The 15,533-nt window shown below is 44.5% G+C and overlaps 1 protein-coding gene across 2 annotated transcripts; it reads left to right on the top strand.

Annotated features, from left to right (window-relative positions):
• The first annotated feature begins 683 nt into the window (after nucleotides 1–683).
• S1PR1 (sphingosine-1-phosphate receptor 1) lies at nucleotides 684–5,300 on the top strand. Of its 2 annotated transcripts, none has more exons than XM_023509912.1 (2): nucleotides 684–918; nucleotides 2,631–5,300. In XM_023509912.1, exon 2 carries the CDS (start codon nucleotides 2,785–2,787, stop codon nucleotides 3,922–3,924), a length of 1,140 nt encoding a protein of 379 aa, XP_023365680.1. In that variant the 5' UTR covers nucleotides 684–918; nucleotides 2,631–2,784; the 3' UTR covers nucleotides 3,925–5,300. The 2 variants fall into 2 exon arrangements, with proteins under 2 accessions (XP_023365680.1, XP_003784153.1); XM_003784105.2 differs by having other exon boundaries at nucleotides 684–1,026.
• Nucleotides 5,301–15,533: the final 10,233 nt, after the last annotated feature.

Raw genomic sequence — 15,533 nt, 5'->3', positions numbered from 1 at the left:
GCAGGGCTGGGCAGGACGGTTCTTCCCCTTTGGAAATTCCTGAGCTGCCCGAGCTCTTTAAATCTCTCGGGCCCCTCAGCAGCCCACCTCCTCAAATGTTTTACCATTGGCCAGAATCTGGGACAAACGGCCTGACTTAGCGTCCAGATGAGTGAGGGAAAGCCCCGGGCCAGCCCGAGGCTGGCCCGTTTCACTGCCCCCGAAACCTCTAAGTTTTGCAGCGGCACCTCGGCAGCCGCGGGAGAGAGAGATAGAGAGTATAGGAATCTCCCAGTTTATTCTCCTTCCCGGGCCACTCTCCTCCTCCCTACCTCTCGCAGCCCCTTCCCCGTCCTTTCCTTCTCAGAGCGCGGCCGAGACTCGCTGGGCCACGACTCCAGTTTTCCCTGCCCGCTGCAAGTGGCCGGGGGTGGTGGCGGGGAGGGGGGCGCTTGGCCACAGATCTGAGCTCGGATCCTCCCGAGTCTGCGGGGGTGAGAAACCCGAGAGGTGTGCTACGAGACGCCGGGTCGTTCTCTGCCCCCCAAGACTTTTTGGGAGAAGTTTCCAAGCGTTCTCCACCTCCTCTTTTGCAGAACTCCGGAGAATCCCCTCCGCTGCCCAGCAGCAGAGGATAGCGGGGCCAGAGCAGTGATTTATACATTAGAATCCAGGGGTTACCAAGCTCCGCCCCTTCTGTTTTTTTCTGCCCCAGATCTTTTCTGGACTGTGCTTCTCAGCAGCTCAGATCCGGGAGCCCCCCAGTCGCTGGCGGAGGGCGTGTAGGTTAAGGCGTTAACCCCTCCCAGTCTCTTCCTAAAGAGCCACCCAGCCTTGGCGCCGCGCTAGGCGACTTCACTGGGCTGGCAGAAGCCGGCAGCGGGGATCGGGACAGGCCATTGGAGTGCACTACTGCGGAGGGAGGGGACCCCGACTCCAGTAAGTTTGCGAGAGCCCGAAACAGTCAGTCGCGGGCAGCAGCAAGATGCGGAGCGCGCGGTGCAGAGCCGGAGCTCTCCGAACGCAACTTCGCCCTGCCTGAGCGAGGTAGGGGGCTGCGGGCGGCCGCGCGGCCGGGGGGAGCCCCGCTGCGGGAGGGCTTAAGTGCTAGAAACGAATTTTTAAATTGAACGAAGCATACAAAAACTTGGAAAGCATCCATCTCTGGGCTCCGAAAACTCGCCTTTTTGGGCCAGTAAGGAACCCCACTGGATGGGATTGTTCTTGGGCGCTGGTGATTCATGAAGTTTGGAAAAGGGTTAGTTCCCAGTTGTAGAACCGACCGGGGCGGGAGTGTGGGCAGTGGGAGCTGCGGTCCGAGGAGAGGAAGGGAAGGCGCTTATTTTTGGAAATCCTATAGACAAAGAATATGGGGGTGGGGGCAAGAGCTTAAACTTGCACTGCCTGTGAGCAGAGTGTAGAATCAGCGTAAGGAAATGCCGAGCCTCTTGGTGTGAGCAGCCTCGGCTGCTGGGGAATTACTGGAATTCCCCCCACCTCATTATCTCATTTTTCTCACATTGCTGCACTGTGTTGAAACTTTAAAACAGCTTAAAAGTACACTTCTGCTGACCAGTGCCGTGTGCTATCCTTTTCTAACTTTCTAGTTCTATGAGAGGAGGCGTCTGTTGGGGGTGGCAGTAAATGAAACTGCCCGCGTAAGTGTAGCTGTGCACCAGAGGTCCGTGTATGTGAGTTTCTGGAGAGTAGTTTTGCACTGGAAATTAGAAATGTCGTGGCACGCATTGTTACCATCAGCAGTTGACTTCTCTATTTTGCGCATGTGTTCTGGCTAAACTAAAAACATACATGCAATCAACTAGTGTACGAAACTTCTAGGATTTGCTGCAATCTCTTATGGATAGTTTTCACTTAATACCTTTAAATCGACTTGCACTGGCTTTAGAAAAAAACAAAAAGAAGAAGAAAGAAAAGGCAGTTGCTTCACCGAGGCGCTAAGCTTTCCTGTTTACCGCGAGGCGGGGCGGGCCTGGCGGCCCACACCTCACTGCAGCCTCGGACCCTGAGCACATCTGCTCCGACAGAGTTATTAATAGAGCCACGAAATGACTTGCGCTGTCTAATAATCTATGTGCAAACCTGATGTCTTACGTGGTGATTAGGAGGTGGTGCTTCTGTCTTTGAGCTGGGGGCAGTGGGGCCATAGAAGCGCCTACCGCCCTCAGATTGGCAGTTGGGTCTTTTCAGAAGCCAGACGGAGGGCTGGTGGTGAGAGCGCCCGCTGAGGTGGTGACTGCTTCAGAGAATCTCCCTGCTGGAAATCGGAGTGGGGGTGATGGAGGCGGGTAGGTGTGGAGTTAAGGACAAGAGGGCCCGAGTGGAGTTAAAATGGGGCGTTTTTTAAAGTTTTCCCATTTCCCTTGGAATGAATGTGACCCTACGGAGAATTTTCATACTGTCCAGTTGGAATTTTGCATTTGGATAGTTTTTTGCTTTTTCTCTCACTTCCTCCTCTTCCTTTTTCTGCAAGAAATGATATATATATATTTAATTCCTCTTCCTGAGCTCTTCCCAAGTTTTCCTAAAACAGTCAACAGCAACAAAACTGGAGCAATGCCTTAGCTAGAATGAATTATGCCAGTGTGCTGCGGCTTTCTCTCTGACCCTCTCTTTTCTGTGACTCGTTTAAGGCTGCAGTTTCCGAGGCCCTCTCCAGCTACACACAAAAACCTGGATCTCTCACCGCACCCCCGCTGCAGCCAGTGAGGGCTCGCTGGGCATCGCCCTCTAGCGTTCGTCTGGAGAAGCGCCACCCCCGGGTCCCTGGGGACACAGTGCAGCACCATGGGGTCCACCGGGGTCAAGCCCCAGCGCAGCTCTGTCTCCGATTATGTCAACTATGATATTATCGTCAAGCATTACAACTACACGGGAAAGCTGAACATCAGCGTGGACAAGGAGAACGGCATTAAACCCACCTCAGTGGTGTTCATTCTCATCTGCTGCTTCATCATCCTGGAGAACATCTTTGTCTTGCTGACCATTTGGAAAACCAAGAAGTTCCACAGACCCATGTACTATTTTATTGGCAACCTGGCCCTGTCAGACCTGTTGGCAGGAGTGGCCTACACAGCCAACCTGCTCTTGTCTGGGGCGATCACCTACAAGCTCACCCCCGCGCAGTGGTTTCTGCGGGAAGGGAGTATGTTTGTAGCGCTGTCCGCGTCGGTGTTCAGCCTCCTAGCCATCGCCATTGAGCGCTACATCACTATGCTCAAGATGAAACTCCACAACGGCAGCAACAGCTTCCGCTCCTTTCTGCTGATCAGCGGCTGCTGGGTCATCTCGCTCATCCTGGGCGGCCTGCCCATCATGGGCTGGAACTGCATCGGCGCGCTGCCCAGCTGCTCCACTGTGCTGCCGCTCTACCACAAGCACTATATCCTCTGCTGCACCACGGTCTTCACCCTGCTCCTGCTCTCCATCGTCATTCTGTACTGCAGGATCTACTCCCTGGTCAGGACTCGGAGCCGCCGTCTGACCTTCCGCAAGAACATTTCCAAGGCCAGCCGCAGCTCCGAGAAGTCGCTGGCGCTGCTCAAGACGGTGATTATCGTCCTGAGCGTCTTCATCGCCTGCTGGGCGCCCCTCTTCATCCTGCTCCTGCTGGACGTGGGGTGCAAGGTGAAGACCTGTGAGATCCTCTTCAAGGCGGAGTACTTCCTGGTGCTGGCGGTGCTCAACTCGGGCACCAACCCCATCATCTACACTCTGACCAACAAGGAGATGCGCAGGGCCTTCATCCGGATCATGTCCTGCTGCAAGTGCCCCAGCGGGGACTCCTCGGGCAAATTCAAGAGACCCATTATCGCAGGCATGGAATTCAGCCGCAGTAAATCGGACAACTCATCCCATCCCCAGAAAGACGATGGGGAGAACCCAGAGACCATCATGTCTTCTGGAAACGTCAACTCTTCCTCCTAAGAGTGGAAGCTGCCCACCCACTGGAAGGCTCTTAACATGGCCACCCACCACCCCAGTGTTTGGAAAGAAGAATCTCTGGGCTTCCACGGCTGCCAGGGAGGAGCGGGCAGAGGGAGGAAGCGGGAGAGTACGAACAGCCTGGTGGTGCCGGGTGTTGGTGGGTAGAGTTAGTTCCTGTGAACAATGTGCTGGGAAGGGTGGAGAGCAGGTCCTGGCCTGGAGTCTATTTCCTCTCCCCCTTGAAGCTTTGATTTTGCACTGAGCCAAAGGTCTAGCATTGTCAAGCTCCTCAAGGGTTCTTTTGGCCCCTCCTCAAAGACTAATATCCCCATGTGAAAGCGTCTCTTTGTCTGGGCTTTGAGGAGAAGATGTTTTCTTTCACTTTAATTTCAAACCCAAGTGAGCGCAGCGTGCACTTCTGCTTCTCGGGAGATGCTTTGGGCATCCCGTCCACCCTCCCCTTCACTCCCCTTCTCAAAATTCTTTGACTTTATATTGTAACTACCTGGCATCCATCAGACCTGAAATGGTGGCATGGTCCATTTCCCCATCGTCTGTAGCAGGCAGGCTCTGTGGAGCAGGCAGGCGGTGAGGACATGGAAGTGTAAAGCGATTTTCATTTGCTGAGGCCAAAGTTTCCATGTAAGGCGGATCAGGCTTTTGAATTTGGTGGAAGACACTTTTATTTTTTGAAAAACACCTTTTCAATGAAATGTGTTGCAGTTTCATAGTCACCGTGACCGAGAGCTGGTGTAGGAAGGCCACTTTATTCCTGGGATACTAGCCAGGATCCTTAGGGTCATAGGAGAAACAGGCGCGCAAAACCAGGTGAAAACTGACGGGGGTTAACTGTTGTAAACCAAGGGAAAATTCTTAATGAATTAGTCTAACAAATGCAACATCTGTCTTTGGCACTTTTGTTGATGTGTATTTCGGAGTGTTGTGTGATTTATTTTGAGCAACAGGATGGTTGTATTTTGTTGTATCAAAAGTACTTTTCCTGATTTTTGAATGTATTTGTTTCAGTGGAGATCATTTTAATGGACTTTTTTCCTAACCTGTGTGTTAACACCATTGAATGTGTATTTCTTAAGAAAATTACCACCCTCTTGTGCCCTTAAAAGCATTACTTTAACTGATAGGGAACATCAGAAGTTTTTCAGTTCAGCTGTTTATTAGATAGTAATTGAAGAAGTGTATAAATATTACAAAGAATAAAAATATATGACTGTCTCTTTAGCATGGTTTTCAGTGCAATTAAACCAAGAAATGTCCTTTTTAAAAAAAAATGGTATTTAATAGGTTTCTGACTTGTGGGTCGTTTTGCACATAGCTTTATCAACTTTTAAACATTAATAAATTGATTTTTTTAAAGATACCTTTGTGAAGAGCATTTTTAAAAATAGTGATGGAGGCTTTCTACTTGACCTTGTAGCTCTTTGGGCTCAAAGTTAGGGGCAAATTTCTCTCATTCTTCAAAGGGTTTTTACCTTGATTAACTAGGGTGTGAAATAAATGTGGTTTGTTTAGAAACCACTCTTTTTCAGGAAGAGAAACTTCAACAAGTCAACATCGAAGGGTAGTAAAGAATGAGATGAAAACCACCAACATTCTGAGTACCACTTTGGCGAGTAAATGTAACTGAGTTTTAAATTGTATTCAAGTTGAACTCAATGAAGTACAACAGTTCCGTCTGAAAACATGGATTTTTAAAGAAATAATACACACTCATGTGGTTGTAAATATAATTTAAATTATGAGACTCATTGATAACTTCAAGTTATCATGCATTCTTGACCTTCCACCAACATACTAGGCAAGTAGGGATATGAATATGGAAGATTATATTAAATCACTTTATTTTTTCAGGACAGTGCCTTGGCTTTGAGTCTATCTGCTGAAGCATATACAGGTATATAGTTTCAATGAAGTTGTTAGTTGTAGAATATGAGCTGAGTTTTTATCTAAAAACTTTCAATTCATAGTGTCTGAAAGCTTTTGCATTTCCTGGTCATTAATTTATCCAACTACAAAATGAATGCAAGGTGCTTTGAAAGCATCCCAGGATTACTGAGTGTAATAGTTAACTCTTGTTTTGATATTATTGCCATCTTTGGGGGGATTAAAATATTTTGGTGCGTTGGCTCCATAGCCCTATTGTTACTTTCACAATTTGTGCTTTCAAACGCCATTGAATAGGCACAGGACACAGTTGGGACACGAAGATAAACCTCCTCTACCACAGTGGCTGTCATTTCTGGGTAAGGTTAACTGTGGGAAACAGAAGTGTGTTCACTAAGGAAACCTTAGGTCACAACCTCCAGTTTCCTGAGGGAAATGCCAAAAATGCTGCACAGACAAAAGGCTGGGAACAAACTGGAATGTCTCTGTCCATCTGTCTGCTGAGGCGGAAGGAATGATTTCATGTTCCACTCACTTCCTTGGGCTTTCAGTACAGAGCCAGGCATAATGGAAAAGTGTGTCCATTCTGTGTTTCTGTGGCAGATAAAATGTTCATACTCTTAGACTTATCTGTATAAGCAGAGCGGTGACTCATGAGTGGGGGAACATGGGAGAGGGTGGCCTTGGGAAATGGGGAGCCCACTGGTGATGGGACAGACTCACTTGCCCCTGGTGAGCACCAGTGATTAGATGGGCTTTCTTCCTAGAAGCTCCCAGCGGTGCATTATAAGAAAGCTGGGTAGTCACCGACTGTGCTGTTCTTGGGCAGATGTATGTCAGGGCACCAAGTCTGGCTCAGAAACCAAGCCTTACAATGAAGGAATCCTTGGTTGTACCCAACATGAATGTCTGGTTTTAATTCAATATATTCTAGAAAGTGAGGATGAGAAAAAAAATCTCACTCACTATGTTCACACAAAAACATATGTAAGGTTTTGATTTTAAAATGTGGTATTTTTTAGGAGGAGTAAAACAGACAACGTAGATAATACTTCTTATATTCTTATAAAAATTTCAGTTGGCTCACAATAGTCTGGAAAGTTATGAAATGACATCACAGAACACTTTAATACTCACCAATATTAAATGTCCTTACAACATTATAGAACATGCAGATAAAAATCTTACATAAAACAAACTCTTGCATTTAAGTCTCCTTATAAGGAGAAAAATTTAATTCTTTAATAAAAGCCAATCTAGTGATATTATTAGAAATTTAGAAGTTAATAGTAATAGAGATTTTGGATTGATATTCATTAGATATTGGATTCTATTTCCTGCAGACAGATATCAACATTTCAATTGTAAGTGTATATGGCATCTAAAGCCTTATTATAAAGATTTTAATTTTAATTCTTTTATAGTTGGATTAATTTCTGCCGTGGACACTCCCTATGTTAAAGTTATTACCAGTGTACTTCTAACCTAGATTGTCTCTGTCAATACTTCCTTGAGATCTGTCACTTTCTCTAAACAACCATGACAGTAGCTCTGTTTGGGAGCCACTACTCTGAAGGAACAACTTCACAAATAATACTAAACTCTACTGGGGAAATTCTGTAAGGTGAGAACTTGAACTTCAAGTAATTCTGAATATTAGCAATCCTATTTTCGGTTGCAAAGCTTGAGATAGTACAGGAGTGATGCATTAAAAATACAGAATATCTAACCTATGAAAGTATTAAAGATTTGACCTTATAAATATTACTGGTTTAAAAATTAATCTTTCATTAGGAACCATTATTCACTATACAGTGTTTACTGTATTTGTAATAAGTTAGTGGAACCTCTGTATAATGTTCAGTTATTCTTTTTTTTATGTGACTTGTTCCCTACTTCTCAGCTGGAAAGGTGTCGTATCCTAAAGATGCCTGACTCATTAGATCAAACTAGACTTGATTTCATTTATTTCCAGACTAGATTTGTCTGTATATTCTCTAAATAGGTATGAACACCTTGAGGGAGGAATCACAAAGACCCCAAAGAAACTTTTTTTTAAGTTGTTCTTTCCCCATGGACACAGGACATTCTCCATGATGAGAAATCGTAGTAAAGTCCATCATTTCCTTCAACCTTCCTTCTCGCTCTCTTGATTTGTGCTACGCATGGTCCAAGGAAAGGGATGCAAAATATTTTGTTATCATGTACATTGTTGCCCTCACTGCCATATTAATTGGAGCTAGAGTTATCTTTCAGAACACTCAAGCAAGCAGGGTTTACTAGAATAACTACAAGCCTTTAGATTGTTCACAAAGAAAAAGGAAATTTTAACCAGTAGTCAAAAGAACTAGGAGATAAGGAGGAAGGTCACAGTGAGAGATTAGACCCTACATTTAATTCAGTCTTTTTGCAATCTTTGCCAAGAGCCAAGGTGAACAGCATTTTGGTTCATGTTGAATATATATCTCCCACTATGTCTTGTCTCTCGTTCCCTATGTGGTCTTCTTAGATTCAGATTCTCAGATGATTCCTGTTTTTCTCCATGCCCCTTTATATCCTTTTGAGGACTGAAGGATTAAATATCATCATTAGCGCTGGGTGAGGCCATTAGTAAAAGCCAAGTCTGGGTTACGAATTTGAATGAATAAGAATTACTACATTTTATCAAGCCATCTTAAGGGCTCAATAAAATAGAACCAGCGGCTTCTATGTTAATAATGGATAAACACAATGTAGTAAATGTCTAGAATGGAAATACCATTCATCATTGGAGAAGGAACTACTACTGATGCTTGCTATAGTTTGCATGAATCTTGAATCCAGTATGTTGAGTGAAAGAAGCCACTCGCAAAAGAAGATACTGCATGATTTATGTGAAGTTCAACAACAGGCAAAACTAATCTATGGAGATATGGTATGTAGATCAGAGCAGTGGTTACCTGGGATCAGGGGATTAACTGGGAAGGAACATGAGGAAACTTTCTGGGTTGTTAGCAATGCTCTGTATCTTCATCTTTGAGGATATTGGTTACTCAGATGGGCATATTTGTCTAAATGTATCCAACCATATTCTTAAGACCTGTGAAATTTAAAAAAAAATCAATATGCTAGACTTCTACTTCTGAGTATGGGGGCTATATGAGACTTTTCTCTTTGAATTATGGGATGGTTCCGTGGAGGTCAATACAATGCGGTAAAAGTCTCAGAGTGTTCCATAAAAGGAACCCATGCTCTTCCACTGCTATCCCAGGCCCCAGAGCCAAAACATTAAATCGTAAATAATGGTGACCTGATGATACTCTTTGCTTCTATAGGATAAGGATTTGGCTTAGTACTGGTATTTGTAATCCCTGAAGAATTTCTGTGTCTTGGAAGAGTCTAGGGCTGTAATGAAACTATCACAATAAAAGTTTATTGACATTCAGATTTCAGTGTTACGAATACATGGGGGGTTGTAAATAACCTTACGAAGAATGTACTTTTATACACTGCAAGTTTATGGACACGTATTGGGATTGGAGTGTGCCAAACCGTTTCTTACCATGGCTATCTGACCAAATCTATAAAAGGCACTCAGACAGATAGTAACACTTGCCCTGGGCGTAATAAGTGCTGCATTGTGAGAAGTAATGGGCAGAGACACACAGATAGGGAAGACAGGCTTATGCTGTTGTGCGTTCTATAAGCTTCATAGATACATTGTTTGCCTGTGCTCTTCCCTGCTAAGGATTCCTTCTGTCAACCTGGAGGAATTGGGCAGAGGCCAAGTGCATCAGGTGTGCCCTGGTCCTCGGACGGGCTGATGAGACTCAAAGCAGGAACAGAAGCAGGAAAGAAGGAGCAAGTTTACCTGGGCTTATAAGGAGCAAGGGAGGTGATCAGTTCCTTATCTGTTTCTCTGCCCTTCTACTAATGGTATTACTGCTGCACTTTGCTGGTACTTTGTAGATACCAGGGCAGAAAGAACAACTGTGGAGGAAGCGCTGGTGTGGCTCCTGCTTCCTGCACCCACGCCCCTTGAAGGCTGTAGCCACCCAGCCACCCACCTATCCACTCAACAAGAATGCTGCTCTGTGCCCTGTGCTGTGCATCCAGGGCAAACGCTAACAGGAGCCCTGCCTTCATGGAGTTTGCAGGATTCATTTGTCCAGCTTCGATGCTTTCAATGACTCCCACCTTTGGTTCATTGTTTTATACTAACCCCAATATATTGAGGTTTTAAGTAGTGTGCAATCATTTCATTTAACAAATATGATTAATATGGGCAGCTTTTCATCGTTGGCCTTTATTTAACTAATATCTCGAACTAACCTTAAATAATGGGGAATTAACTCTCATTGGGAACAAGGAGAAGTTCTTTATGTTATTGGATGTTGTAAATACCAGTATTTGTATTCTATTTTTCAGGTGGTTCTAGGCCTGGTGTGATAAAGAAGCAACCCTGTGAAATCAAAGCAGTCAACATTTTTAGTTTCTATCTCACCTGAGCTTGTTTTTGAACTCTACTGGGTGGAACCAGCTGGGTTATGATGTGTAAATGAAGTCTCCTTATGAATAAGTTTTAAGTGGGGGCCTTCTTTAGTTTGATTGAAAGCCAAAGGAGGCTCAGCGCCTATAGCTCAACCGGCTAAGGCGCCAGCCACGTACACCTAAGGTGGTGGGTTCGAATCCCCAGCCCAGACCCGCCAAAACAACAATGACGGCTGCAACCAAAAAATAGCCGGGCATTGTGGCAGGCGCCTGTGGTCCCAGCTACTTGGGAGGCGGAGGCGGGAGACTCGCTTGAGCCCAGGAGTTGGAGGTTGCTGTGAGCTGTGATGCCACGGCACTCTACCCAGGGGGACAGCTTGAGGCTCTGTCTCAAAAAAAAAAAAAAAAGCCAAAGGAGACAGGAATGCACAACTGGAAGGGATTGTGACCCACATGGTGACAAGCAGACTGATCAAAGGGTGGCCCATTGTTGCCCTGCACTGCTGCAGTTAGAGACCTCGAGAGAGGTGCCCAGGGAGGTCTTTGGCTGCAAGTTCAACGAGTGCTGGATGCCAGGGAGCTGGGGCTAACTCCCTGAGCACCCTAGTCGTTTCATACACCCAACTCTACTGAATCTGAGCTGGGATTCAAACATTCGTGTGCCATTTTTGTGCGGCAGACCCTCCACAGGGCCAGTATCTCAGGTCCCTTTTCACCACTCCCGGATCTACCCCTCCTTGAAGCATAAGGTCTACTGGTGGGAAGGCGAGTGACTTCAATGTTTTGCACAAAAGAGAATGTGTTTATTTCTAATTTTAGGGCTTCTCTTGCTCCTGTCTAGACACTTCAGAGAAAAACACATTTGAGCACAAGACAAACAAATTTTAGCACAAGAGAAGGCTGGTGCTAAATCACTTGTAAAAGACAGTAACTTGTCATCTGCCTGAAGACTCCACTCTCGCCGAGCTTCTGAAGATCTTTCATGGTACCAGAAATAGTGGTTAGCTCTCACATGCTGTTCTGCTTCAGCTAGCTTCATGTGGCCACCTGCAGAAATAGTTCTTGGTTTCTCTTCCTTGTCTAGAGGCTGGTCAAGGCAGCTTTTAGAAAAACACAGATTTTCATATTCTCATTCACACGTGCAAAATTAACTAGGGTATCAAAGAATTACCCAGATTATTCAATCAATAAAATCCTTTGCATCGATTAACAGAATATTTTACGTCAGCTCTTTTTCCAGGTGAATACTTACACTATCATAGGCACCTTCGTAGGAATTGCAGAATTATTAGGAATTTAGAAGACACAGCCACAAGGACCTTTTCTAATTTAAGGAAGCAAAAAAGAAAAATTGTATAATAACATACAATTTGGAAAGCAACTTTGTACATATCATCTCATTTCATATATTAATTTTATTAATATTCTTTTAAAAACTATGCTCATTTACTTTTTTATGTTTTTTGTTTTGGGGAAGAGGGTTTGCAGTTTTGGGCCGGGGTTGGGTTTGAACCTGCCACCTCCAGCATATGGGGCCATCGCTCTTTGGAGCCACAAGCGCTGCTGCCCAGTTGTATGGGTTTTTTTTTTTGTTTGTTTGTTTGTTTGTTTTTACATAATCAGTGATTTTTGAATCATGGTCCTAACTAGCAAATATTGAACTGTTTTAAGTAATTTAGACATCCATAGGAGATTCGTGTCAAATTAAGTCTGCTCTCTGCTCATTTTCTATGGAATCTGATACAGGCCAAGTTAGTTGCTGAGCTTGATACCAACATAAATAGAGATACATGGATTGTACTGTCCTGTCGTTAGAGGGGTAATGTACTGAGGGATGGGAGCTGTGCTAAGGCTTATTTGGTCTGCTGTAAGATTTTGCTTTGGGGGATTGTTTGTTTGATATCTTTCCACATTCCTCTGGGTTTTCTATTAGATTTGTAAAAAGGTCAGTGTGAGGCATTCTCACAAAGTCTAGGTTAAATGCTAACCAAGGCACTAAGCATATATTTGGCATTTGTGTGTTAATACATAAATATTGAGAGCAGCTAACTACTGGGGACTTGGTAGGATGGGACCTTGGATACCTAAAAGCATATCAGATTTCCTACTAGTAGGAAAAGAAAATGCTTGATTGTTTTTTGTTTATCTTCTCCAGAAAGGAATGAATTAGATAACTGGTTCCTTCCTAATGTAAAAATTTAGGATAAATATATATTAATTCAATGCAATGTTCAACATTGAAAACCTAAAACATTGGGCTGGGCACAGTGGCTCACACCTGTAATCCTAGCCCTTGGGGAAGCCAAGGCAGGTGGATTGCTTGAGCTCAGGAGTTTGAGACCAGCCTGAGCAGGAGAGAGATCCCCTCTCTACTGAAAATAGAAAAACTAGCTGGGTGTTGTGGGGGGCACCTATAATCCCAGCTACTTGGGAGGCGGAGGCAAGAAGATCTCTTGAGTTTGAGGGTGGGTGACAAGGTGAGACTCTGTCTCAAACAAACAAACAAAAAAGAAAACGAAAGTATTTTTAAAATAAGGAATGGACAATTTTTCATTTAGTTTTAGAATATGTTTTCTTGATCTTCAGATAGATGGCTTTTTAAGAGCAATATAGGAAATGTTTTCTAATTCTCCGATGATTGTAGTCTCTTATAGGAAATAATTCATTCTACATGACTTTTTGCTGAATGGACACAATAAACCTCTGAGGAATTTGGAAGAATTAAACATGGAAGATAAAAAAGCACACAAGAGGTAAATTTTATTCAAAAGTCGTGCTGCGAGCGAATGCTGTGATTTCTTCCTTGGCGAGGGCAGTTTTCAGGATACCACAGCTGCCTTGCGTCATGTCAGGGCTGAGCTCTGGCGCTGCCAGCGATGTGGCTGGTGGTTTGCAGCATTTGAGTCATATGGAATTGTGTGTCTGTGTGACCACAGTAAGTTCACATCAGGCTTTGCATTTCATTACCAATTAAGAATGCACTGGTTAACTGGCAGGAAACTTCTACTTGGAGCAAAGTCATCAGAACCTTTTCTTAGAGTTAGAAGTATTCTTCCCTACTTTCATTGAAATCCATCTAAAAGAAAAAGAGGATTTTGTAGCCCATACAAAGGAAGTCTCAGACCTCAGGGACTACTATAGTTTCTCTGTGTTATAAACTACCCGCATTCTTTCTATGTCACACCATGAACTTTCTTCTTTAATTTGGAGAAAACCCCTAGCATTCACTCCTGTTTCAGGGGCTGTAACACCCTGGCTAAAGCAAATAAGGTTGGCAGCGTCATTTCCCCTTCCCAGATTCCTTTTTCTTTTTATTGGTAAATTTAAGGAGGAACATGAATTAAGGGTGCAATTTTGTGTCTCATATTTTTTGCTGGCAGGGTGTCCCTGGGCTTCGGGGTGCATACTGGCATAATCTCTCAGGATGAACACCATTCACATTTCATGGCTCTCACTAGGAATCATTAACAGCCCAGTGCAAGAGTTTTGCTTTTCACTTAACTTGTAAGAGAATGAAGAGGCCCTGCCAAGGTTCAGAAAAGGATAACAAAGCATAAGCTCCTTAATGGGATGAACTAACATAAAAGTCTTAGAACACCAAACCCGTTCCCACAAGTAGGACCTGATTCAGGGCCTGGCACTCAGGCTGACAACCATCATAAACCAGGAAACAGTAACAGAGAAACAAAAAAGTAATTTACTGAAATGAGCCAAGTTATGGGCTTTGGGAAAATAAGGATCTATCGGTTTAGCTTTGCCAAGACCAGGATGTCTGTGATTTATCGTGTTTTCCCTAGAAGTGGGTATATTTTTATTGAAGGGGACTGTGGGATCCCGAAAGCATTTACTTTAGGGAAACATTATTTGAGTTCAGCTTGAAGTAGGCTGAAATATTTGTTTATATTGTGGAAATTTCTCCATCCATTTGTTGGTCAGTTAACACACATTATAAAACATTTTATAGACCATGTATGGCCGAGTAACTGGAAAACAACTGCGGTTTTATAACAGGGCTTCTGGTCTGACGCCGATGCCTTGTTAGGTTCTTGCACTGATTTCCAGCTTGTTCGCCACAGCCATGAACTAGGCAGTGCGTTTCCATCAGCTGGTTTTCAGGAGTCCCTGGGATTGAATTCTTGTTCCATTAGCTCCATGACAGCGTTAAAGTAGCCACTTCAGTCCTGAGGCTGCTGCATCCAGGCAATTGAGGAGTCCACAGAAGCTTCCCTGGACTGCTCAGGGATAGTTTTCCTTGTCGGCTTAGATGTTCTGAACAAGTAATAGCGCTCAAATATGTCAGGAAACCAGGCAAGGAATTGATTGGAGTGAACTGGGCCAGGGAGGGACTGATGAGCGTGAGAGCACGTCCTTCTCAATGAAGAATTCCTTATCTACTCCGGTCCTGTGTTGCCAGCTGGGAATGCGGACCCTGTGCTGTTAGGCTGGCTCAGGGACTGTAGGGCTGGGAGACTCCTTGGCTGGCATACCTGATCCTTGCAGGCTAGCACGTGTCTGGATGGACCATCTCCAGCTCCTGAATTTCCACTTGCCCGTGGTGATGGGCTCAGAAGCAGTGGCCTCTCAACACCGTGGTGATGGGCTCAGAAGCAGTGGCCTCTCAACACCGTGGTGATGGGCTCAGAAGCAGTGGCCTCTCAACATTTCTCAAAGGTGCCGTGTTGCCCTATGTAGAAAATCAAACAGATGCATTGTGTGCTGTATACAGGGCACTTTCCAAGCGGTGGTTCCCTCCTTGTTCCTCCCTTTCTAAAAAATGTCCTTTAAAATTAAAAGCTTAAAAAAAAATGTATTAGCAAATCTGACTTTCCCCTCCTTTTGACTAGCCATACCCAATAGTCTTGTGAAGGGATCCGCCCTGAGGATGAAAATTTTGAGGCTAATGAGGTTAGATAACTTCCCCATTTAGTGAATGGCCAGAGAACCTGGGCTTTGCCTTTCAATTATGCAGGAGGCCAGGGAAACATCCCCAGGCTTCCCAGGTCCATGATCTTAGATACATCAAGTCGGAAGGAAGGGACGTGAGAGATTAATCGGGCCAGCTGTCTCATTTTAGTGCTTAGTGACTTGCACCCAATTTCTTCCCATGTCTCCTTTCCTTTTACTTTCTTGAAATCCTATTCACAAGAGCAAGAATCCAAAATGATCATTGCTGATTATATTTCCATTTTTATGCCCCCAGCTTCGTTTCTTTTAGATCCAGCCAGATTTTCTTTAGA

The sequence above is a fragment of the Otolemur garnettii genome, unplaced genomic scaffold (assembly GCF_000181295.1).
Source record: "Otolemur garnettii isolate 467f Iridium unplaced genomic scaffold, OtoGar3 scaffold00010, whole genome shotgun sequence".
Taxonomy (NCBI): domain Eukaryota; kingdom Metazoa; phylum Chordata; class Mammalia; order Primates; family Galagidae; genus Otolemur; species Otolemur garnettii.
This window is presented reverse-complemented; position numbering and strand designations above follow the sequence as displayed.

What these genes read in the sequence shown, in the direction of transcription:
- S1PR1 (XM_023509912.1), top strand. Translation starts at nt 2,785, where the DNA reads ATGGGGTCCACCGGGGTCAAGCCCCAGCGCAGCTCTGTCTCCGATTAT.